The sequence below is a fragment of the Sander lucioperca genome, chromosome 1 (genome assembly GCF_008315115.2).
Source record: "Sander lucioperca isolate FBNREF2018 chromosome 1, SLUC_FBN_1.2, whole genome shotgun sequence".
Taxonomy (NCBI): Eukaryota; Metazoa; Chordata; class Actinopteri; order Perciformes; family Percidae; genus Sander; species Sander lucioperca.
In genome coordinates, this window is record NC_050173.1 from 36,113,686 (window position 1) to 36,135,598 (window position 21,913).

Sequence of the window (21,913 nt, forward strand, 5' to 3'; positions counted from 1 at the left end):
GCTTTCGATTTTGACAGGAAATGGTGAAAAAGACAATTTCTTTGTTTTATTTTGGTTTCACATACAGCACATAAGCATTTATTACATATACCACAAAGCATTTTTCTGTTTAAGTATTTTTTTTTTTTCATAATAAACAGCGTAACATACATGTCAATCTGTTTATCAAGTGAATTTGGGGACAAAAAACAGGCTGTTACAATACATAATCAAAAGTATATTCACAAAGTGCAGAAATAACAAATACTGTGTTCAAAATTATATTATGTACTGAGTTTTATCAGTTCAAGCTAATTCAAAATGTATCGCAGTGTCCTCCCGTTTTAGGTATGACGCAGGATATCACAAAATAACACATTGAACTGGACAACACAGAAAGGACAACTATACATCCACATATTTATGCTTAGGACAAATTTGATTTGCTGTTTGTACTAAAAGGGAATTTTTATAAATGTAGAAAATGTCACAAGAACCCAGCCATAGAAATGTTAAAACAGAAAAAAAGAAAACAAGTCACATATCAGGAACGAAATGCTTGAAGGAAAAAAGATATTCTCTCTAGTAAGGTTTGACAACAAACTGATGAAAAAATTTTTTTGCTTATACTGATTGGTGTGATAAATTCATGCATGCATGTCTGCCAAACTGGAATAACATACTACTAATTCAGTCATGTATTATGAGAGGATGAAGACAATGTCAAACACTGTACAAACAATCAGAGCCATTTCTAAATGGCAAAAAGTTCTTTCCCCCCCGACATTTGGGAGAAATGTTTTCCTAAGCATCTTCTTGCTCATGCACTGAAATGTTTTTCAAGCACTGGAGACTGAGAAAGCTGCAAAACTATTCGCTGCTTTCATCCACCTTGGCACTGGGCTCACAGAGGGGTCTTTTCTCCATCATGGTGTATGGAAAAGGTGGAACATCACAGCCAGTGAAGTCTAGTTTCTTGGGAACACTACAGTTGCTAAAGTCAAGTTTCTTGGCACTGTCACAACCAAACTCCAGCTTCTTGAGCCGAGCTAGACTCTTGATGCTGCCGGGGGGCCTGCCGGGGCTGACCTTATATCCTGCTGCTTTGGTGGTACCGAGGGGCCTCCCTGGGCTGGTTTTGAATCCAGCTGCTCTAGTTGTCCCAAGTGGACGCCCAGTACTTGTACGGTAACCAGCTGACTTTGTGGTCCCTGATGGCCTCCCTCTCCGCCCCGACTTCCCTGTGCCCTTCTTCTTCTTAGAGCCATCGGGCCCTGCAGCCTCACTGCCCCTGATTCTCACTGTCTGAGGCTGGAAGTCATTCTGGGTGTCTTGCATTTGACATACCATGGCCTTGTGCATGCCCTGTGGCAAAGGGGCTAGGCTGGCAAGGGACAGCTGCAGACCAGGGGTTGTCGGAGAGGGGTAGAATTTGTTGGATTGTGTGCTACATAAATCGAAGTGGCTGGCTGGATGACAGTCTTCTGCCAGTTCACTCATACAAAAGTCACTGTTGCTGTTGGTCACTTGATGCATCATTTTCTGTTGGAGAAATATACACAAATTAGGTAGAAAAGCTACACATGCACACGTGTACCAAAGCAAACACAAACCCAAAGAAACACTTTCAGTAGCTCACTTTTTGGGGAAGCCAACAGGCCTTTTAGCGTTGCAACACACACACACAAAAAGAGAGATGTCAAGACAATGCGAGGTAAACTACAGTTATAGTTTGCACAAAAAAGATGCATGCGCAAAAATAAATGTTAGTTTTCCCACGAAAATGCGAAAATATTTTAAGAACGTACAACGAATAGTTCGTACCTTATTTGTTGGTGGTTGTTAGATGGAAAGGGTTAATTTCGGATCGAATACCTTTTCCCCCTCTGGCAGCCACAACATCTTTGTGAAGACGCTGCACAAACTACGCCCTGGCGTCCATGAGTATCGTCTTGAAGAGGGACTGCGATTTCGGCTGCCTATTTCATGCTCATTTAATCCTTTCAGCAGAGGTTTAGATGAGAGAGGCAGCCATTTTCGCCTGGAAATTTTTTTAATAAAACAGGATGCACTGACCACGCATGCGCACAAACGCTTCCAGGAAACAGATTGTCACTCAATGTGGTTCCGGCAAATTAAACAAAGAAGTATTTTAGAAGCGTACGTATAAATATGCGTACGTAATTTACATAGACTAGTTACGTTATAACCAAAATATTATAAATTGACACATCAGCAACTATATAATTGCAACACTGTCTAGAATTTCCATTAACTAAACTATGTGTCAAAATTATAATCACTGGTCATTGATAGGAAATACGAGCATGCAAGTGCCACAATGACGACAAAGGCCACTCTCCATTTGTTGTACGTTTTATTAACATCCATATGAACTTAAGTATAGACACTGGGTTTATGGAGCAACTGCAGTGCCAGAACAGATAGCAATATACATTTATCAGCATTTCCCCCGATGTTCATCTGCGATCCTTTGCAAACTTAAGTCCACAGGACTTAAGTTTCTCTCATGAGCTTGGTCAGCTTCTGAATCTTTGTTTTGGTGGACATGTCCACGTACTTGTCCCCGATACTGACGATCATGCCCCCCAGGATTGAAGAATCAGACTGGGAAGAGGAGACAACAGTTGAAATTACAGAGGGCTCTAAATATGATTAGCATCAGACTGGTTTATAAATCACCTTTACTAACATTAAGATAAAGTCACACCAACTGCAAAATGGTCATTTGTATGTTTCTGGGATCATGCATTGACACTGTACCTTTGTTTCTAGCTTGATAGTTTCACCCTTCTGAAGGAAGCCCTTGAGCGCTACTTTCAGGTCAGCAAGATTAGCTTCATCCAAAGGCTAAAATGGATAATATTATTTGGTTGATTGTATAGCACATTTACAGTAAAGAAAAAAGAATGCAATTAATTACTTTTAAGTGACTGATACATTACAGGGACTGTTGTACTAGGTCACCAGTTATAAAGTTTAGGATATTCAACAAGGATGTGCAGTACCACACACATAACATATGTCCACCCATTTCACACCTGAGCAGTGGTGACGGTGCAGATGACCTCTCCACGGTGTGCACTCATCATCTTGCCAAAGGCAGTGATAACATCACCAGTTCGAGGAAGACGACCGTTGTCAGACAAAACATCTAAAAAAAGAAAAGCAAAACAGCAGGATACGTTATCGAGCGACATTCAAGAGTTTTCTGTTTCTCTGCATTACTACCTGACAGCCTTAAGTTGAGAAAACAAGTTTACAGCATTCGTATTACATCATTTCAAAAAATAAATATTGTTTAGGATTTCATCCAACTGGTCCTGCAATATAAATTATTCACTTAAATGTCAAATTTGGAAACATATGCTCCAAAGTTTATTTACATCAATATCATTATAGAACTCCTTTGAGGACTGAACCATAGGGTTTGTGGAGTACTACTGCTGTGGAGCTTACAATTGGCCTATGGAAAAGCCATTTTTTGTGCCTATAAGCTAAACTATCTACAGTCTTAAAATGACAGTTAAATTCTAAATACATATTGTTTTTCTAAATTAAACAGCACAAGATGGTATTCTTAACCATGCAACAATTAAGCGTTGGTATCCTATCTGTTGTGTGCTGGAGGACTCCTTTTTATTATTACTCCTGTGACCTCTACTAACATAACCAAATAGTTTACAATGAAGACTACACTCACACTATACAATTTACAGAGCCTACCTATGGTCTACTTAGCTATATTAAGATAATATCATGCTAAAACGCATAGCAGGAATCAGTGATCACATACTGATGAGGTTGACAGTGATGGGTGAAACCTTGGCCTTTGTAAGAGCATCATTGAAAGTCTTCTGCTTGACGCTGCGCCTTACATGAGGATTCATCACAATACCAGAAAGATTGGGGTCCTTGATCAGAAGCTAAAAAACAAGATGGCACACAGCAAAGGGCAACTGAATGTATGTACTAGAAGCAAGGTAGGTTGAGTTGAAATGGCATAGATTAGAAAAATTTGACAATGATAAGATAATTATGCCAATGTATCATTCCTCTGATATACAGCACATTTGACTATATTTTTTTTTACACCGTGTAAATGAATTACCAACAAATCCACATCACCTTGCGTTAAATGTTGAGGAAAACACTACTTTCATCATTCATGGATCTTCATTAAACTACAACTCAGGTTCTTAATTTTGGACTTACAGACACTTTTTTGAGCTCCTGCTCCACTTGGTCCAGATTGTTCTGCTTACTGGCCGCTGAGAACAGAGCAGTGGCATAGCGGCCCTCCACTCCATAAACCTGGATGGGAGGCTAAAAGGACATTTACACACACATTAACTAGATTGCGAACACTATTTCTACTAGACAGAGCGATTCGGTCGTGCAGTCTGACGTTATTTACCTTAACCAGTTTTGATGCAGGTCTGACCACAGACGTGCTGAACTGGCGGACCTATACAAATGTAATGAAATGAAATGAATGCATGTCAACACAGAGAAACCAAAACTTGAGCTGATTAACTTTCTGCACGCTTGGTACCATTTACGTGAAAGACAACTAGCTGGTAGGCTAACACGTTAGCAGTCATTCAAGTACAATGCCTCGTGTGGATTTTTTGGACATTTAGTGTTTCCTCCTGGTCTCCAGATGAATTACAATACAGTAAGACATGTTTTTAAGCTATAAATAATTCGGTCAAAACTGCCATAAAATAAAATAAATCACCAAAATCATTGAATGTCTTACCTGCTGCCCTAGCATGAGTGCTGCCATTTTCTCCTACAGCTGTCCAGAGTAGAATAATCTATTGCGCATGTGCAATTGAGAGGAAGGTGCCCAACTGTGGGTAATGTAGTCTCTCCGGTGTGGCGCATTCTGACAGTTTTGGAAAAGGCTATCTAAATGGACAACTACAAGTTTCTTAAAATAGTTTAAAATATCTTGCTAAACGTATTCTGTCAAGTGGAAAAGTGCTATCAAATTGATGAAATCAATGTTATATTTTAAAGCACAGTTTTAGTGGCATATACTGGTGATTCCTTCTGACAGAATACCTTTTATATAAAGTACATTTACTGGTAGTTTATTAGGTATTTCCTACCTGACAGATAGTAATAATAAATAAATATTATTTGCGTGGTACCATTAGGCCATAGCCACACACACACACACACACACACACACACACACACACACACACACACACTTTTGGGTTGACAGAGATTTGGTGCATATATAACCATTTTTGATACTCAAGGATTGATAAAAATTGTCCTAAATCCCTCCATAATACCTCATTAAGACAACAAGACATTGAAGAACACCACAGAAAAAACATGCTGTGATTTTACATTTGTAGATTATTGCAAGAATTGCATTTTTCTGCGATTGGATGGTGAGCACTTGTGTTCTGGAAACTGCTCAGAACCCCTTATTATCAAGAAACCGGAGAGCCATACATCCTCTGAATGCACTAGGTCTCTAGTTTGTGGTTGTTAAGTTTCATGAGGCTGTAATTATCCTAGAGGTCACAACCTCTTTATTAGGGATGCACCGAATCCAGATTTCTGGGGTTCAGCTGAATACCGAATCCTACTCCCATCCTCAGTCCATTAACACAGTAAACACATTAATGTATGTAATGTACCTGAAGTTGCTGCATTTTGGCTGCTGTCTGTAGATTCCTTCATGCACAATTCGTATTCTTTCGGATGTTTCATACGCAAATGTTTTAACAGCGGCGATATTGTGTATTGTTTAGGGTCCTTGCCCCCACGAGACAAATCGGCATTGCAAATTGAACATGTAGCTCGACTTGAATCGCCTTCTTTTGACTGAAAGTATTGCTAAACAACACTGTTTCTGCTCACGAGTTCCGGCGGCGTCATTACGTCGACCAGCGTAGCGCGCGTAGTGCAAGCGTAGGGTTCGGTGGAAAAGATTTCTAAGGTTTGGCAGAAACCAAACCCCGTCAAAAAGCCCAATATTTGGCCGAATCCGAATCCTGGATTCGGTGTATCCCTGCTCTTTATATACAGTCTATGGTCACAACAGGTCATTTTAAACAGTAAGATCAAGTTTCAAAAAATGGATTCACTACAATGAAATGGCTACTATGGGGACTTACAACTTCACACATGAATACAATTGGGCTCGTTGAATCCACAAGTCAGCTTTCCAGTCAGACCAATTTTTGCAACTCCAAGACTGTTTAGGGACCCCAGTATGCAGAAATATTGAAATACACCATTTTAGAATAGGCGAAAATAACATATTTATACGGGCATGAGAAAAACAGCATGGTTTTGCCAAAAACTGAATTGGATTATCATAAAGTGGGCATGTCTGTAAAGGGGAGACTCGTGGTTACCCATTTTCATTCAGATATCTTGAGGTCAGAGGTCAAGGGAAACATTTTAGCCTAACTTTGGAGCTTTATTTAGCTCACTTCCCGACAAGCTAAAAGACATGCCATGGTCTAGTTTCATATGATATGAATATATTCATTAGAGCCCGCTACAGCCCCATAAAGACAGTCGTAATGTAATGTGTTTACATTAAACTCTGGTCGCATCGATGAACATTAACTGGAACCTTGGAGCAAGGTTACACGCTGAAAATAGAAAGTTACAGTTTACGAAGTTTACAAAGGGCGCAGCGTCCGGAGCTTAGTGCTGCCCAAGACGATTGTGATTGGTTTAAAAAAAATGTAAACAACCCCTGAGTGTTTTTCTTCAATGCAGAAGTGTATGCTCCTGTTGCCAGACCTTCCTCTGCAACACTGTGAAGATGAGGTCTGGCAATGCAAGACTACTACCCAGTCAGAAGCAGAGTATCAGGGTGTGCCATGCTAGCAGCTAGGCGAGCATTATAACGTGTTACAAAGTGACGCACGTTCGTCACGGAAGTAAAGGCTGAACTAATAGAGCGGTTTGGAGGAGTTTGTGAACAGTGTTTTCTGTTGGAGATGGTAAGTCTTTTTGGGGTGGACTTTGGGCTTTTTCACTTTGTAAACCTATAACGTGCACACAAAAAAAATAACACAATAAAGAAAAGGGAAAAAGCCAAAAAAAGCATAATATGAGCACTTTAACCCTAGAGCCTAGGGTTAACACATGATCTGACTCTCTGAGCCAATCAACTGGCTGGAAATTTCCATTTCCATTTATCTAACTTAGCTAATGTTATATGATAATATATAACCTTTTTTTTAAAAAATTTATATCCAGTAGGAAATTTTGTACAGCAGTTGTAGTACAAAGTAGGAAAGAGTAATATACACCGCTAGAGTGCATATAAAAACAAAGATTACATCTCTAAAATAGCTACATAGCCTAGTAGCTAGCTGACTGCTGATTTCACAGCTAAGCTAGTTAGCTTTAAAACAGCCGTTAGAGGCTCAGAGCTACAGTTTAATAGCTTACGGTTTTCCATGAGAACCAAAACTGCCCCTAACCGCCAGCTACAAATAGATTAAATAAAACTTTATCACAGGTTACACTTGTGTTATTTATTATGAGATAGTTAACTGTTGGGATGTATTCACAAACAAAGCTAGCTAATAGCTAACTAACCTGTGAAATGTGATGTTTTCTATATTACTGTTCAGCAGTGGTTGGTCCATGGATGTCCCGTTTTCGTCCAGCAGAGGGCAGAGCTTCTTCTTCTTTAGTATTATTGGCAGGCTACAAACCAACGTTTAAGGTGCATGCCGCCACCTATTGAGTGTGTGACATCATGACTTTAAACAACCAACACTATAACAAAATTAGCTATATTATGGACAATAACTCTTGTTTCATTTAAATATTTAAATAAAACATTTTAACCTGTATCTACCCCTGTCTCAACTGTAGGCCTATACTGTGATGCTCCACTCCTTTCCCATATCTACAGACTAACTACGACTGTTAACCAGCACGTTCAATAATTTGAGGGCAGATCAACTAGTAAAAATTCACGTTTTAGATAACAGACTTCCAGAAAACTCAAAACCAGCAAGATAATAAACCTATTATAGCCTTTTTCAAACAGATTTCAACCCGCAAGGACTAATAAACAAAACAATTAGTATCCGTCTCGAATGGGCCACCAGGGATCCGATGACGTATATGATTTGTTGCTCAGCCTCGCTCTGGACCGGAGTTGGCAGGGTTGGGTCTACAATTTCTCTGAGCTAATCTTTGCGATAAAAAAAAAAAATAATAAATAGGCTACGGTATGACCTTGGTCGTTAAACAAGGAGAAGAACATCATCATATTTATTTGTATCATGTGAACTAAACACTTTTGTCCCCACCAAACTGCAGGGACGCAGGGCAGTTGACGCATTCGTGTTCGCGGAGCACACACACGCACATACGAGCTGCTGCGAATGACTAGAGAGCTTGCTAGGATACAGCATAGCCGGGGCCATCAAAACGTATCGAAACAGCTAACGGTTTTCCTGAGAAATTTTAAAGCTGGTTAGAGCTGGTCAGCTCGATAGCTGACGGCAAAACAGGCATGGACGACAAGTCATTCACCAAGGAGCTGGACGGATGGATTGAACAACTGAATGAGTGCAAACAGTTGAGCGAGAATCAGGTCAAAGTCCTATGTGAAAAGGTAAGGTTTGCGCAGGAAGGCAGGAGAGCTATTAATACATGTCATTAGCTTTCTACAGTGCTAGCGGACCATTCGCTGTTAACATCTCCTGAATCATAAGTAATTGCTTGGACTTAACGTCAGCTAATGCATGTGGCCTTGCTTTGGAGGACACCATTTGGCTGCAGCTGCATGCAGGACCGTTACATTGCTAAGGAAAGCAACTAGCCAAGAAGATGGAGGAGGATGCCTTCAAATGTTTTCCCTAGCTACGCCCACTCCTGTTACCTCTTCCTCACTGGAGTGTACTGACACTACCACAGCAAACTATAATGATCTGCTGTATCCTTCACAATCTGAAAAATGATGAATATTCAGTGTCTCAGGGTATTAAGGATTGTGTAAAACACATGCCCATTGTGCACTTCTACACTGCCTACAACTTACACTGTTACCTGTTAATCAGCATCATCCTATATTTTCTTGGTTCTCCATTTAAGGCCAAGGAGATCCTGACAAAGGAGTCCAATGTGCAGGAGGTGAGATGTCCGGTGACAGTCTGCGGAGATGTCCATGGTCAGTTTCATGACCTAATGGAGCTGTTTAAGATCGGAGGGAAGTCTCCAGACACTAACTATCTCTTCATGGGAGACTATGTTGACAGAGGCTACTATTCTGTGGAGACAGTTAGTCTCCTGGTTTCTCTTAAGGTAAAAAAAAAAAAAAAAAAAAAAAAGACAAAATGCCACTGATGCTGTGATACATATTAAGCAAGTCAACTACAACTGGGATATCAATTTAGAGTTGGGGCAAAGATAATGTTTATGTCTAATTATTCTCGTTTTTTAAATCTTTCTTTGCAGGTAAGGTTCCGTGAACGAATCACAATTCTCAGAGGGAACCATGAGAGCAGACAGATCACACAAGTGTACGGCTTCTACGACGAGTGCTTAAGGAAATATGGAAATGCCAATGTTTGGAAGTACTTCACAGATCTGTTTGACTATCTGCCCCTTACCGCACTGGTAGATAATCAGGTAAGGTTGTGTATTCAGATGTATCATGTGACATAAAGCACAGATACAGGTCATTCATCACTCTTCATTTATTTTCTCTTTATTTTGTAAGATTTTCTGCCTCCATGGAGGATTGTCCCCTTCAATAGACACACTGGAACACATCAGAGCGCTGGATCGCTTGCAGGAGGTTCCTCATGAGGTAAATTTAGTCCATGTCAACTCTAAACATTTGACATGAGACAAACTTCTCTTGAAGACTTTTCTAGCTTGTGCATTATTTTGATATTTACTGTCATAGCATATGGATCTTACATTTATATTAAGGTGCATGTAGCTGCCAGGATGCTCGTACAATTTTACAATTATTATATCATAATCTGTTATACGTGCACAATTATCAGATTTAACATTTTAGAGTTGAAATGATTAGTCGATAAATCAAATTGTCAACCATAGAAAAGCAAGTCTGCAAGTCTAACTGCATCCTAAAACTTCTACATGGATAGATTTTGTGTTAGCATGTACAATAGACTAAACAACACGGATGTTTCCTCCTTGTTTCAGGGTCCAATGTGTGACTTGTTATGGTCAGACCCAGATGACCGTGGTGGTTGGGGCATCTCCCCCCGTGGTGCTGGTTACACCTTCGGGCAGGACATTTCCGAGACCTTCAACCACGCAAACGGCCTAACTTTGGTTTCTAGAGCCCACCAGCTGGTGATGGAGGTACCTTAACTTTGTGTATCTGCTGAAAGTAATTCTGTTTTTAACTGCTGATGCAGCTTTGACATACATGTTGTGAATTTAAAATAGGTAACATGCATGTAATCTCTTGATCTAGGGATATAATTGGTGCCACGACCGCAATGTAGTGACCATCTTCAGTGCACCAAACTATTGTTATCGTTGTGGAAACCAGGCAGCAATCATGGAACTTGATGACACATTGAAATACTCCTTGTAAGTACATTCTTTTTTGAATTGATATAAACTTGTTGCTTTTTCATATTTTGGCACCTTCTTAAAAAATGGATTATGAATGAAAATGTGAGTTGATGAGGAGTCTTGCCCTTTGTTTGCTTCAGCCTACAGTTCGACCCTGCACCTCGCAGAGGAGAGCCGCATGTGACGCGGCGCACGCCAGACTATTTCCTGTAAAGATCACTGGCAAGGATGGCAAGAGGGTACACAGAGAAAAGAAGCATTCATAACCCCATGGACCAAAACAATGTGTGCCAAAATCACAATGAAATGGAAACTATCACACCTAGCTAAAGACCACCATCCTTTCAACTTTCTCCCCTCTGTGCATGAAGTTTTTATTGCTAGAAATTATTGCTACTATGAACAATACCGTCACAATACCTGCTGGTTTGTCAGGAAACATGAATGAACTAATGCTGAGAATAACAACTAAATGTAAGTCATATTTGTGTTAGAGTGTTAATGATGAGAGATCAGAGTGTTTCCATATACAGTATTTAAGCTGCATCTTTCACTTGGCATGGCCTCAACTCAAAGGTTGGAGGAAATATAATGTAAACTCTTTCTTTTTGTAACTGAAGCGCAACAGTTTATTTTGTGAAGTGAGATGATAGGGTTAGACGTCGGAAATGAGTCCGTTCTCTTTGCACTTTTGTATTTGATTTTTATCACATGGCACTGACAGACAATTTTCTTTTTTATACCCTGGTATAGTGTTAGTAGCTCGTTTTCTGCTCTGCTGTCTCTTATGGGAGTTAATGTAATTCATTTAAGTAGGCAACATTGGTACAAATGACATCAGTTGTAAAAGAAAATGACTTAATGTTTTGCAGCCACAGCAATACGAAATAAAGACTGAAGTTGCTTCGTCATTTACTTCATTTAGGCAGTTTTGTGGTATTATTCCCTATCAGTCACCACTAGATGGAAACAGACAGAAAAAGACTGCTGATAATCATCTCTGTTATAATAATAATCAGCATAGTGATTATCAGGCTTACTGTGAATGTGTGCAGGAAATTGGGCAGTTTTATTAATGTATGTATTTATTACAGGTATTTGGTATATCATAATTGTGAAACATGAAAGTGATTTGAAGGCTGGTTTGCCATATAGGTGACTCATGTATACATATGAACCAAAGAATGCGTTTGTTAAGGGACACTTCGTACTGTCGTAAGAGTCGTTTGTGTGGAAATCCAAAGTTTTACCAGTAATTAATGATTCATACTGCATGTGAATCAAGGTGGCGAAAATGTCAGAGCATTAACGGATGTGGTGCTCAGATCGCTGCTGAAAATAAAAGCCTCATTTAAAGCACGAAGTTAAAGTAAACTTAGTTTGCCACCTCAAGTGTTTACCTACGATTGTATTGTTTTATAGAAGAGTAGTAGCCTTTCAAGACTTTTTTTCTATCGGTCATTTATCGTTACAACTCCAACCTTTGCCGGTGTGAATAGCCGCTTTGAGGCGGGACTCTTATTTTGTCGGTGGGTTTCCTGGCGCTGGGGGATGTGTCTCTGTAGCTGTGCTGACGCTGCTGCATGTAAAATTAGCTGGCTGCAGCCTTTCAGGGACACCTCTTGCGGACCGCCGGAGCCCACAGTGCAGTAAGTCAGCTATCCATATATATTTTTAAATGGATCCATCCAGACGTCGATATAGAAAAAGACCAGCGTGCACTTTGTGTCCGAGGTCGGGGAAACTGCCATTAGACGTGTGGGGCTCCTTGAGAAGCCTGCTGGATGTGTGGATGTGGCAGGCTGATACTAGTTGAATCTGGGGCGCACAGCTGGACAATTATCGGGCTGGACAGATGCCGTGCCTAATTGGTCGTTTTAAAATGATGATACTTTTTGATTTGTAATGTCTGATAAAGGTTTGGTCGCTTTGTTCAGATACAGAAACACCTCCAGTTACAGTCCAGATTTGGCTGGTCTACGTCGGGCTGAACAATTAACCGTATCCAGTCACAGAGCATGTTTACCCCGCGACCACAGACAGAAAGCAGCTATTTCCAGTGTAATAGATGCCGGATACACAAGGAATGAAGGTTGAAATAGCTGTCATGAGACGCTGCATGTACTAATTGGATGATATATTTGATTGTGAGGAGTTGTTGTGAAATGCAGGTTAATGTGTAGCCACGCAGGCCTTTGATTGGCTGAGAGTGAGGGCAGGGGCCGCAGAGGGTTTATAGATCAAAGGCCGTGTCAGTACAAAGTTCAGTTCTGATATCACCTTCATTTATGAACTATTTGTATTAATGTTATTACGGGTTTGACAGCAGGAATTGCTCTGTTCAAACCCATACAGTGATATCCATACAGTTTTTCATTGGGCAATCTCAGAGAAGGGTGTGCTTTGTTGTCATCTCGTGAGAATCCCATGTTGTTTAATTACATTTAAAGAGACAGCACGCCTCCTGCCGCCAGCAAACGAGAGTTTTCGGTTTTATTGTCAATCCAGCAGCCATCTTTGGTGCAATTTCAGGTGGAGTTTCATCATGCTGCTGCAGATTCCTGCATGCGCTTTGGTGTGTCCCTGGTCCCCCAGTAGTTCAGCTGGAGCATGGAACAAATGGTTAAAAACCAGATCAGACTGGGTTATCTGGACACACTCACACACTAAGAATGAGCATGCTGCATGCACATCCACAAAGCTGATGTTTTTGATAGTGCAGCGTCTATTCAGTGCAGGCCAGTCTTATCTGGTTTTGGATTGTGAGATCAAATGCATAGCACTACAATGAAATACTCACTAGTGGTGGTGATTATAAAAGATTGCATAACCTAACTGCTTTGCTGACAACCCTAATACAATTTGTAGTTTGATTAAAAAAATAAACTGTGTGCAGCCATTTACAGTTATCTATGCACATGCAGAGGGCTTTCTCACTTTCCAAGAGCTGCTTCTCAGCCAGTTTGGGGGTTGGTGTGCGCCCATAATAGGGCTTTGCAATTTAGTGCTTCACAACCCCTGTGTCAGGTCAGCCATCACCATAGCAACTGCTTATTTATGCTCAATAAGCAGCATGGCAATCCAGAGAGGAGCATTATTTTCACGAGTCCTCCACAGACTTGTGTGTGCAAAAGAAACAAAAAGTGAGGGTCTGTAACTCGTGGGGTGAGTGGGGGAGCAGGGCCCTGGAACAATATCAGCCTAATGCAATGCAGTTATGAAACATGTGCTTTGATCTATTTACTCATGAGTAAATCATCGTTCCTACATGCTTTTGTGCGCTGACAAATACCTGATATGATTATTGTAATGCTTTCCTTTCCCCAGATAAATATGGCAGCAGAGCTATCCACTTCCATAAACATCAAGGAGCCCCGGTGGGACCAGACCACATTTGTAGGTCGGGCTAAACATTTCTTCACCGTCACTGACCCCAGGAACATTCTCCTCACCGACGAACAACTAGCACATGCACACAAAGTCGTCACTGACTACAGGTAAACCAGGCTACAGCTGCAAGTACAGTTGTAGCAATACACCAGTAACAGGATGTAAATTCAGTGCTCTTATGAAAGTTTGCTTTAAATGTTTCCTGTCTCCTAGGAAAGGTATAGTCTCTCCAGGACTGACAGAAGATGAACTGTGGAGAGCAAAATATGTTTTTGATTCGGCTTTCCACCCTGATACTGGGGAGAAGATGATTCTAATTGGACGCATGTCCGCACAGGTTCCAATGAACATGACGATCACTGGATGCATGATGACATTTTACAAGTAAGAACATGAAGGATTTTATTGTCAAACTGTAACGGTTCCGCCCATGCTTATAGATTTAATACTATCACTATTACTACTGCTGAAACTGTAACATTACGGGCCTTTTTCACAGAAGACATTTTGACATGTCACAGTAAGAAAAGCACAGGTGTGATGAATAACAAAATGGATGATGGCTGAATTCCATTTAGCCGCTTCAGTTTCAGGGTCCTGGTATTGTGCAGATAGAACGATATTAAATAGAACGGAGCCATCGTTAATGTTATTAACACCGGTTACTGCTTTGACAAGTCAAATTGTTACTTGTTCCTTGTCTGATAGTGTACCTACAGCTCAAATGTTATGCATTTTTATGTATTTCTGAAGGACATCTGGAAATGAAAATATTTGTTTAAGCTTAGTATTTTATATTAAATGTTTCTAGTCATTTAAACTGTCGAATTAAGTCATTTTTCATACTTTCTAACTACAACCAGCACAGTGCACATCTGTTCTTCTGCGGACTCTTCTACACTGTTCTTGCTTGACATTGCGGTTTTCAATCTTGCAGGACAACTCCAGCTGTGCTGCTGTGGCAGTGGATCAATCAGTCTTTTAATGCAATAGTCAATTACACCAACAGGAGCGGTGATGCTCCAATCACAGTCAGGTAAGAGACAAGACGTTTTTTGGCACCGACACTGGCTCATATTAACCCTTTAATTCAACAGTTTTTGTTGTGTGTGGACAGTTTTTGTGTGATGTGACCGGTGACTCTTTTGTTTGCAGTCAGCTTGGCACAGCTTATGTGTCTGCCACCACAGGGGCAGTTGCCACCGCTCTAGGACTAAATGCACTAACAAAGGTATCAGTTCATCTAACCTAATTCTACATCTCATTTTAATTATATCGACTTCAGCCGCATGGCAGTGCTGACATGAAGTTAGCCACGCACAAATAGTGTCTTTGTCATAGAAGAGCAGTAATATTTACAGGGTCATGCCTTGGTATCAGCCTGTTGCCCTGCCAGCTTTTATAGTGACTTTGTGTTATACACTTGATTTATGGTAGAAAGAAGAAATATAACCTTCAATAACTTCCACTGGTCTGAAAGGTTTAATCGGTTGTGCTATCAGAGCACAGCAGACCCAAATTATTAATTTCTTACCTTTAGTGTTTATGCCTCCTCTCTCCTGCTGTAGCACATCTCACCCCTGATTGGACGGTTTGTTCCATTTGCTGCTGTAGCTGCTGCTAACTGTATCAACATCCCACTGATGAGACAAAGGTAAGGAGGCCATGCAACACTCAAAAGTACGTCATCGTTGCAATACATAATGGCTTTGACCTCGAGAAGTTGCAACACTAATGGTGAAAATGTCCCATGATTCTGATTTAATGTGCTTTGCTCCTTCAGAGAACTTCAACACGGTATTCCCATAACAGATGAGAATGACAACAGGTTAGGAGAGTCGACGAAAGCTGCACAGCAGGCTATCTCTCAGGTTGTGGTGTCCAGAATCCTCATGGCTTCTCCAGGAATGGGTATGAATGTCTTTGTATCATCAGTCTAATTAGACACCTGCTGTGAGGTTCGTTAACTCCTCCCCTGGCAGCTGGTGGCATCATTGAATCAAAAGAAAAACAAAATACATTCTAAACCACCAACTTTGTTATACAGAAAATGCATTGTGCAGTGGTATTTTGTTTGTGTCTTTTCAGCAATCCCCCCGTTTTTAATGAACCACCTGGAAAAGAAGGCCTTTCTGAGGGTAAGCATATTTCTAAATGACTTACATTCTTTAAAACACAACGTAACCTCTGCAACATTTAAGCTTCATCATCACAGGTTTAAAAAAACATGAAGGTTTAGATTAAATGGTGGGAAGCTCATGTTCCACACCGTGTCTACTGCTCGGTTTTCTTTTCGTGATCACACATCAGAGGAATGAAAAGCGCTGAGGACATGAGGCCACTCTAGTATGGGAATTCACCACTGCTTTTGTGCCTCTCATTCGTTTTTCTGCCTGGTCTTTTCAGAAGTTCCCATGGATGAGTGCACCTATTCAAGTCAGCCTGGTGGGATTCTGGTGAGTCGTCAGAGATCGTCCGCCTGATAAGCAGCCATGTCAAAGTCCATTGAAATTTCCACTTATTGTCTTATAAGGATATTAAATGTCAGTAATCCTAAGATTTATGTCACTTAAAGCGTTGCTGTTTAAGTTATTGTGAAGTATCACAAGAGGAATGTGCTCATAAGATTGTTAGTGCCCTTGATAATATCATAAAGCTCTCTTGGCCCAGCTCAGCCCTTTTTACATTTCTGAATTTTCAGTAGTTTAAACAAACATGCCACAGAGCCTGTCCTGTCTTCCTCTAACAAATGAAGCACATATCCTTCCCCTCCGTGTTTTGCTGAGGTTTTCCTGGCTCCACTGTGCCTCCCGTGACCTCAGAGTGGCCGATGATTAAATCATGTGTAACTTACTTCAGTTTGGCTCAGAGGTCATGACAGTGATTTTGAGCAGCATATCCTGCCAACTAGCACACACAAGAGCAGACGTGTCGTACTGTATTTCTGTAAATTCCTCTGTAAGAGATTTTTTTTAAATATATCTGATTGTTCCAATATTGTAAGGGATTCAATGTCAATTCTCAAATGTTAGCATGCTAACATGCTAAGCTAAGGTGGTTAACATTACACCAGCTAAACATCAGCATACTAACATTGTCATTGAGCACATGTTAGCATGCTATTGTAGCATTTGCATGCAACACAAAGCGTAAATGTGCCATAGTAAAACCTCACAGAGCTGCCAGCATGACTGTAGACTGATAGACTTGTTTTATCTATAAACAGTTTCTTCACTGATCTTCCCTAAAAGGATCATATCAATAATAATAATGAAAATTGTTTTTAAAGCTTGAAAAACATGAAACAACCAGCTTGCTATGACTACACAGCAGAATTTAGCCTTACTCTTCTTTTTAGACAATCGGATGACGTCAGAACAGGAAGCTCTGGACTGTACGTCTGTGCAGTATGTTTCATAGATCTGTGTTTGATTTTCAGCCTGGTGTTTGCCACTCCACTGTGCTGTGCATTGTTCCCTCAGAAGAGGTGAGTGAAATGTTAAAGCTTGACCCTGAGATAAAAGTAACTGCCATTGCCACAGCCCTTTCTCTAGGTAAATATATGCAGTTTGCATGATTCTTCTCTGCCTGAAAAGTTGCGTAATACGCCTACAGTATATGTGTTTGACCCATTAACCCCTGCATTTCTCCCAATCCTCCCCCTGATCAAGCTCTATGCCAGTCAGCCGCCTGGAGCCGGAGCTGCAGGAAAAAATCCGGGCCAGCCACCCCGGAGTGGAGAGGGTCTACTTCAACAAAGGGCTATGAGTGTGCAGCCCCCTCATCCAAACACTGCCATAACACAGCTGCAGACTCAGTCCTCGCCTCTCTGCCAGCCCGCTTCATTCAGTGTGCCAAAGTTAAGTTTGTGTCTCCTCATTTCCACCATTCAGATGGATATCTGAGGACTCCCTCTCTCAGTTAGTCTCTTTGTAAACAAGATGTTTGCTTTTGTCACTGTGATTGTTGAAATTTATTGTAACTGCTAGAGAAGATTTTATCCGACTGGGCCGGATGAAAAATACGATGTTTATCGTGACAGATACTGTATAGTGGCCAGTGTTAGGTTGTTTTAAGTGGAAATTTTTTTCTGTACAGTATTTTTAAGTTGGTGACTTGTCACCGCCAAACCATTTCATACTCTCCTACCTGAGGTTGGCAGTCATCTTATTTCTTACCTGCATTATAATTGATTATAATCAGATTTTAACGTTGATTATACAAAGACCTCTGCAGTTCATGCATTTGCCAAATCTGTCCTCACAATGTTTTTTTTTTATGGCCCTGACACACCAAAACGATAATTGGCCGTCGGACAGTCTGGTGAGGTCAGTGAGGTCTGTGTGTTCCGTGCCGTCGTCCGTCGGAGGAGCTGTCGGCCTTCACTTTGGCCGACCTGACTTGCTGGTTCAGAGGGCAGGCAGTCGGACTCACTCTACCAATCTGTGCTAACCCGGAAATAACGAGCGGGATGAGTGACGAATGCCTCTCAAAATTGACAAATCTTTTAAACTGACCTTTGTCAATCTGAAATGAAGACCGATTCAGCAACTGTATGGCATATTTCTCGCTTAAAATGTTTTCAGAAACACGTTTCAGTGAACTATTTTCGTAAAATATGAGAAATTTAGAACAAGCCGCCATTACTATCGGCTGGAGAAGCCAGATCCACGTGACGTGTTGTCATTTCCGGTTTTCATTTTTTGTATTACGTCTCGCGCACGCGCAGAACGTACGCTCAAGACGGCGTCGCTTCGGTGTGTTCCAAGGCACTTTTTGCACCTCGGGGAGCTGACTGATCAGTCCGACAGTCACCCGTCGGGTTGGTGTGTCAGGGGCTTTAGACCTTAACGATTACAGCCTCCTACTCTTGACAGTGTAATTTCAAAGAATGGCATTCACTTTAACTCTCTTTAATTCAGTTCATTTTGCCAAATGAGTGACATTCAGCGAGCCTTGACGCCTCTTGACATCTAATCATGAATCTGAAAACCACTTACAGGGATCCAACCTACAAAATGTGATGCTATGATGGTGGCAACCCTTGATGGGCCAACACGGTGCTATTTCATGTCTTAATAATCAGTGTTTATCATTCTATTTATTCTGCTTGGCAAACATGCATGAACAAACCACTCCTCCATGAGATTTAACCTCTGTGAAAAATAATTCTTCTGTATATCTAGTCACACCTAGGCCACACTCAGGAGAGCTGAACGGTGGTGACAAAATGCGTCATTAATATGATAATTTTAGCGAAACACACTGGTTCTCACTTACTTAATCCATAATCTCCAACAGTTAATCCAGGATTTTGTGATCATAGTATTTGATACCACCAACATTCAACAAATCATTCATGCCTTACACAGTATGGTATTTACTTTCTGTACCTTAATGCAGCATCCTAAGATTATTACCGCACAAAGTGACACATTTTAAATTTATGTGGCACCTTTATCATATTGTTTTTGATGTGTTATAGTACATGTATATAAACATATGTTTAGGTATGGATATCAAAAATGCCAAAAGCATTCTCAAGATAGTATTTTTCAAGACAAAGATGATATACAGAGGGATCCATCTAACCAATGTTTTAAATATGACTGCCCTTGTGAACTCAGCCTGCTACTTTGAAACGCAGCCTGGTGAGTTCCCAGTTAAAACCTTGAATCATTTCAGTATTTCATCATGTTTTGCTGTTAAAGTAAGACATATGCACACCTTAGTTATTGCCTACAGTTCCATCAACACACGCTATTGCGGAGATAGAGCAGGTGCAGTCTGATGGTGTAACTTTAGTTGTGTACCTGTCCTGCAGTCATCAGTATTCAGATGATAAAGCCCCATCTGGTACGTTTGGACACAGTGGGTGTAAACTGTGTCGTGTGTGGGCCTGCTGCTGTTTAAAGTCACTGGCATTTGTCTGCCACATTTACAGCTACTGTATTTTACGGTTCTGGGAAAGTTTACAGCGCCATGCTAGATTTATCGTTGAACATTTTAAAATCAGCGATCAGAGTGAAAAAGATGGACTTAAAGCCACAAAACCAACAAGCAGTATTTAGCAAAACTATCCTCGTTTTGAAACTTTAAAAAAAATGATTTTAGGATCCAGTGTGTGTTCAAATCATCCAAATAATGGAAATGTTTCGATTTCAATTACATCAAATGCTTGTGAACAATGATTTGTTTTCATTGCATCTTTTGCTCATCATGGTGTGTAATTTCTGTAAGGTGTTTAATGTTTAATAGACTGTAAATCTACTTACATATATAAGTAACTTTACTTTAGCGTTTCCAGAGAGATGTGTTGGGGTTGGAGCCGTACCCTAGCTGGTTTGAAGTAAAGTTTGTTATTCAAGTGTTAAAGGTAACTGAATGTAGCATTTTATAGCTGTTTATGGTGTGTTAGTCCAGAAAAGCACAATATTGTAACAGATTCCAAATGCTGCAAATTTAAAAAAACAAAAAAACTTGTTAAAGCTGTTCAGTTTCCTGACCACAACGCTTCCCAGTATATCCTTGATCAGTTAGGGAGTAAAAAAGGATAAATACTAAACTTGCCCTTTGGTAGACATTTCCGAACCTCCGACTACATCTCATCAGAACTAATTCCCCTTTAATATGTTAAAAAGTATTAAATTAACTACCTGATGAATAACATCAACAAGCTTAGATCTACCAAATGAAATGAAATGTCACTACAGCCAAAGCGATACAAATTGACTCGAGGAAGAAGTCATTTACAGTTTGCATTAATTGAAATTGATATTAAAAAAAAAAAAAAGGAAAAAAAAGTATTTGTTTTGCAGTTCACTGGGTGATGTGATGTTTAGACTAACTGGATGAAATAAAGTTGATGAAATCTTGTATTTGGTGTTTGGTGATTATGTTTAGCTGATGGCTCCACAGTGCCATCGTCTGGTTTAAACTGGACACAGCCGAGTAACGTTACAAAAGCATTTTATTCCAAGGCACATCATTTTCAGAAGAACTATGAAAGACGGCAAACATGGACTCGCTAAATTTGACTGCACACAGATCTGAAGCCCTACGGACGTCTTTACAAAGCAATGCACAGAGACAACAGACTGGCGTAATTGCACTCTAGGACACCTACATAACATAACGCATCATGGCAAACTGGCAGGACAAACTGATTGCTATTTTCACCATTGAAAAGAAATACTAGCTGGACTGTAGTGTTTGTCCCCTGATTTGACACAGCAGATAATATCGCAGAAAATCTTTGTAATACTTTTACAAGAGAAAAAATAAAGCATGGACAGTTGCTGTCTATGATTGAAAGATATATACATTTTACAACTTGTACAATGTGATTTTTAGGAAACAATCTACTTAATTCATCAACATTTGTCTTTCAGTAACTTGTTTGGTGGAACTGCTGAGTCACAGCTATGTTTAGTCTGATTAGGGCTGCACGATATGAGGAATATCGAAACGAAATAAAGGAAAATATCGAATTGTGATTATTTTTGACTGATATTGCGATTGCAATATGATTCAGGATATTGAAGGGAACGATCATGTTTGTATCATTATTCCCATTTGCATTGACTAATAAAATAAAATAAAACATTTAATTTATTATAAAAAAAATTAAAATTATCATAGTGTGATTTTTGCAAGGATCTGTACCAAACAAAGATGTTTTCTGTAGGATAGGATTTGTAGGCCGGGACGTCTCTGCAGCACCACAATACTTCATTCAGAATGGTTTGACATATTTTGCCTTTAACAAATATTGCACCCCTCTGCGATTTGGATATTGCACTAGTCCATACTGCGATTTCGATAAAATTGCGATTAATTGTGCCGCCCTACTGCTGATCCTGCTGTGTTTCCTGCTCCCCTGGGTTTAAAGATGTTTTTTGATCAAGTGCAACAATGTGACTCACATAAAAAAAACAAAGAGTTGCACCAGTGAAAG

At 40.2% G+C, this 21,913-nt stretch overlaps 4 protein-coding genes across 5 annotated transcripts; 2 read left to right on the forward strand and 2 right to left on the reverse strand.

Annotated features, from left to right (window-relative positions):
- Positions 1-23: 23 nt before the first annotated feature.
- Positions 24-2,074, reverse strand: si:ch1073-44g3.1 (UPF0461 protein C5orf24 homolog). Of its 2 annotated transcripts, none has more exons than XM_031319632.2 (2): positions 1,804-2,074; positions 24-1,521 (listed from the first exon to the last, which is right to left on the reverse strand). In XM_031319632.2, exon 2 carries the CDS (start codon positions 1,516-1,518, stop codon positions 850-852), a length of 669 nt encoding a protein of 222 aa, XP_031175492.1. In that variant the 5' UTR covers positions 1,519-1,521; positions 1,804-2,074; the 3' UTR covers positions 24-849. The 2 variants fall into 2 exon arrangements, with proteins under 2 accessions (XP_031175492.1, XP_031175491.1); XM_031319631.2 differs by having other exon boundaries at positions 1,855-2,057.
- Positions 2,075-2,339: 265 nt separating this feature from the next.
- Positions 2,340-4,894, reverse strand: atp5po (ATP synthase peripheral stalk subunit OSCP). Its single transcript, XM_031319634.2, has 7 exons — positions 4,763-4,894; positions 4,418-4,468; positions 4,216-4,326; positions 3,797-3,926; positions 3,042-3,154; positions 2,764-2,850; positions 2,340-2,607 (listed from the first exon to the last, which is right to left on the reverse strand). Exons 1-7 carry the CDS (start codon positions 4,787-4,789, stop codon positions 2,497-2,499), a joined length of 630 nt encoding a protein of 209 aa, XP_031175494.1. The 5' UTR covers positions 4,790-4,894; the 3' UTR covers positions 2,340-2,496.
- A 3,187-nt stretch (positions 4,895-8,081) lies between these two features.
- LOC116064419 (serine/threonine-protein phosphatase 2A catalytic subunit alpha isoform) lies at positions 8,082-11,486 on the forward strand. Its single transcript, XM_031319629.2, has 7 exons — positions 8,082-8,623; positions 9,103-9,312; positions 9,466-9,639; positions 9,731-9,820; positions 10,186-10,347; positions 10,463-10,581; positions 10,707-11,486. Exons 1-7 carry the CDS (start codon positions 8,522-8,524, stop codon positions 10,777-10,779), a joined length of 930 nt encoding a protein of 309 aa, XP_031175489.1. The 5' UTR covers positions 8,082-8,521; the 3' UTR covers positions 10,780-11,486.
- A 618-nt stretch (positions 11,487-12,104) lies between these two features.
- On the forward strand, positions 12,105-18,160 carry sfxn1 (sideroflexin 1). Its single transcript, XM_031319628.2, has 11 exons — positions 12,105-12,215; positions 13,894-14,063; positions 14,170-14,340; positions 14,894-14,992; positions 15,112-15,187; positions 15,525-15,610; positions 15,740-15,867; positions 16,045-16,094; positions 16,363-16,412; positions 17,396-17,443; positions 17,628-18,160. Exons 2-11 carry the CDS (start codon positions 13,900-13,902, stop codon positions 17,722-17,724), a joined length of 969 nt encoding a protein of 322 aa, XP_031175488.1. The 5' UTR covers positions 12,105-12,215; positions 13,894-13,899; the 3' UTR covers positions 17,725-18,160.
- The last annotated feature ends 3,753 nt before the right edge of the window (positions 18,161-21,913 follow it).

Coding starts and splice junctions, on each gene's coding strand:
- si:ch1073-44g3.1 (XM_031319631.2), bottom strand. CDS start 1,881: ATGTTGTGGCTGCCAGAGGGGGAAAAG. Junction 1,522..1,854: donor GGCTGCCAGAGGGGGAAAAG/GTATTCGATCCG, acceptor TTTCTCCAACAG/AAAATGATGCATCAAGTGAC.
- atp5po (XM_031319634.2), bottom strand. CDS start 4,789: ATGGCAGCACTCATGCTAGGGCAGCAG. Junction 4,327..4,417: donor CTGCATCAAAACTGGTTAAG/GTAAATAACGTC, acceptor ATGTCCTTTTAG/CCTCCCATCCAGGTTTATGG. Junction 3,155..3,796: donor CATCACTGTCAACCTCATCA/GTATGTGATCAC, acceptor TTCTTTTTTTAG/ATGTTTTGTCTGACAACGGT.
- sfxn1 (XM_031319628.2), top strand. CDS start 13,900: ATGGCAGCAGAGCTATCCACTTCCATAAACATCAAGGAGCCCCGGTGG. Junction 14,341..14,893: donor TGCATGATGACATTTTACAA/GTAAGAACATGA, acceptor TCAATCTTGCAG/GACAACTCCAGCTGTGCTGC. Junction 15,868..16,044: donor CATGGCTTCTCCAGGAATGG/GTATGAATGTCT, acceptor GTGTCTTTTCAG/CAATCCCCCCGTTTTTAATG.
- LOC116064419 (XM_031319629.2), top strand. CDS start 8,522: ATGGACGACAAGTCATTCACCAAGGAGCTGGACGGATGGATTGAACAA. Junction 9,313..9,465: donor GTCTCCTGGTTTCTCTTAAG/GTAAAAAAAAAA, acceptor CTTTCTTTGCAG/GTAAGGTTCCGTGAACGAAT. Junction 10,348..10,462: donor CCCACCAGCTGGTGATGGAG/GTACCTTAACTT, acceptor CTCTTGATCTAG/GGATATAATTGGTGCCACGA.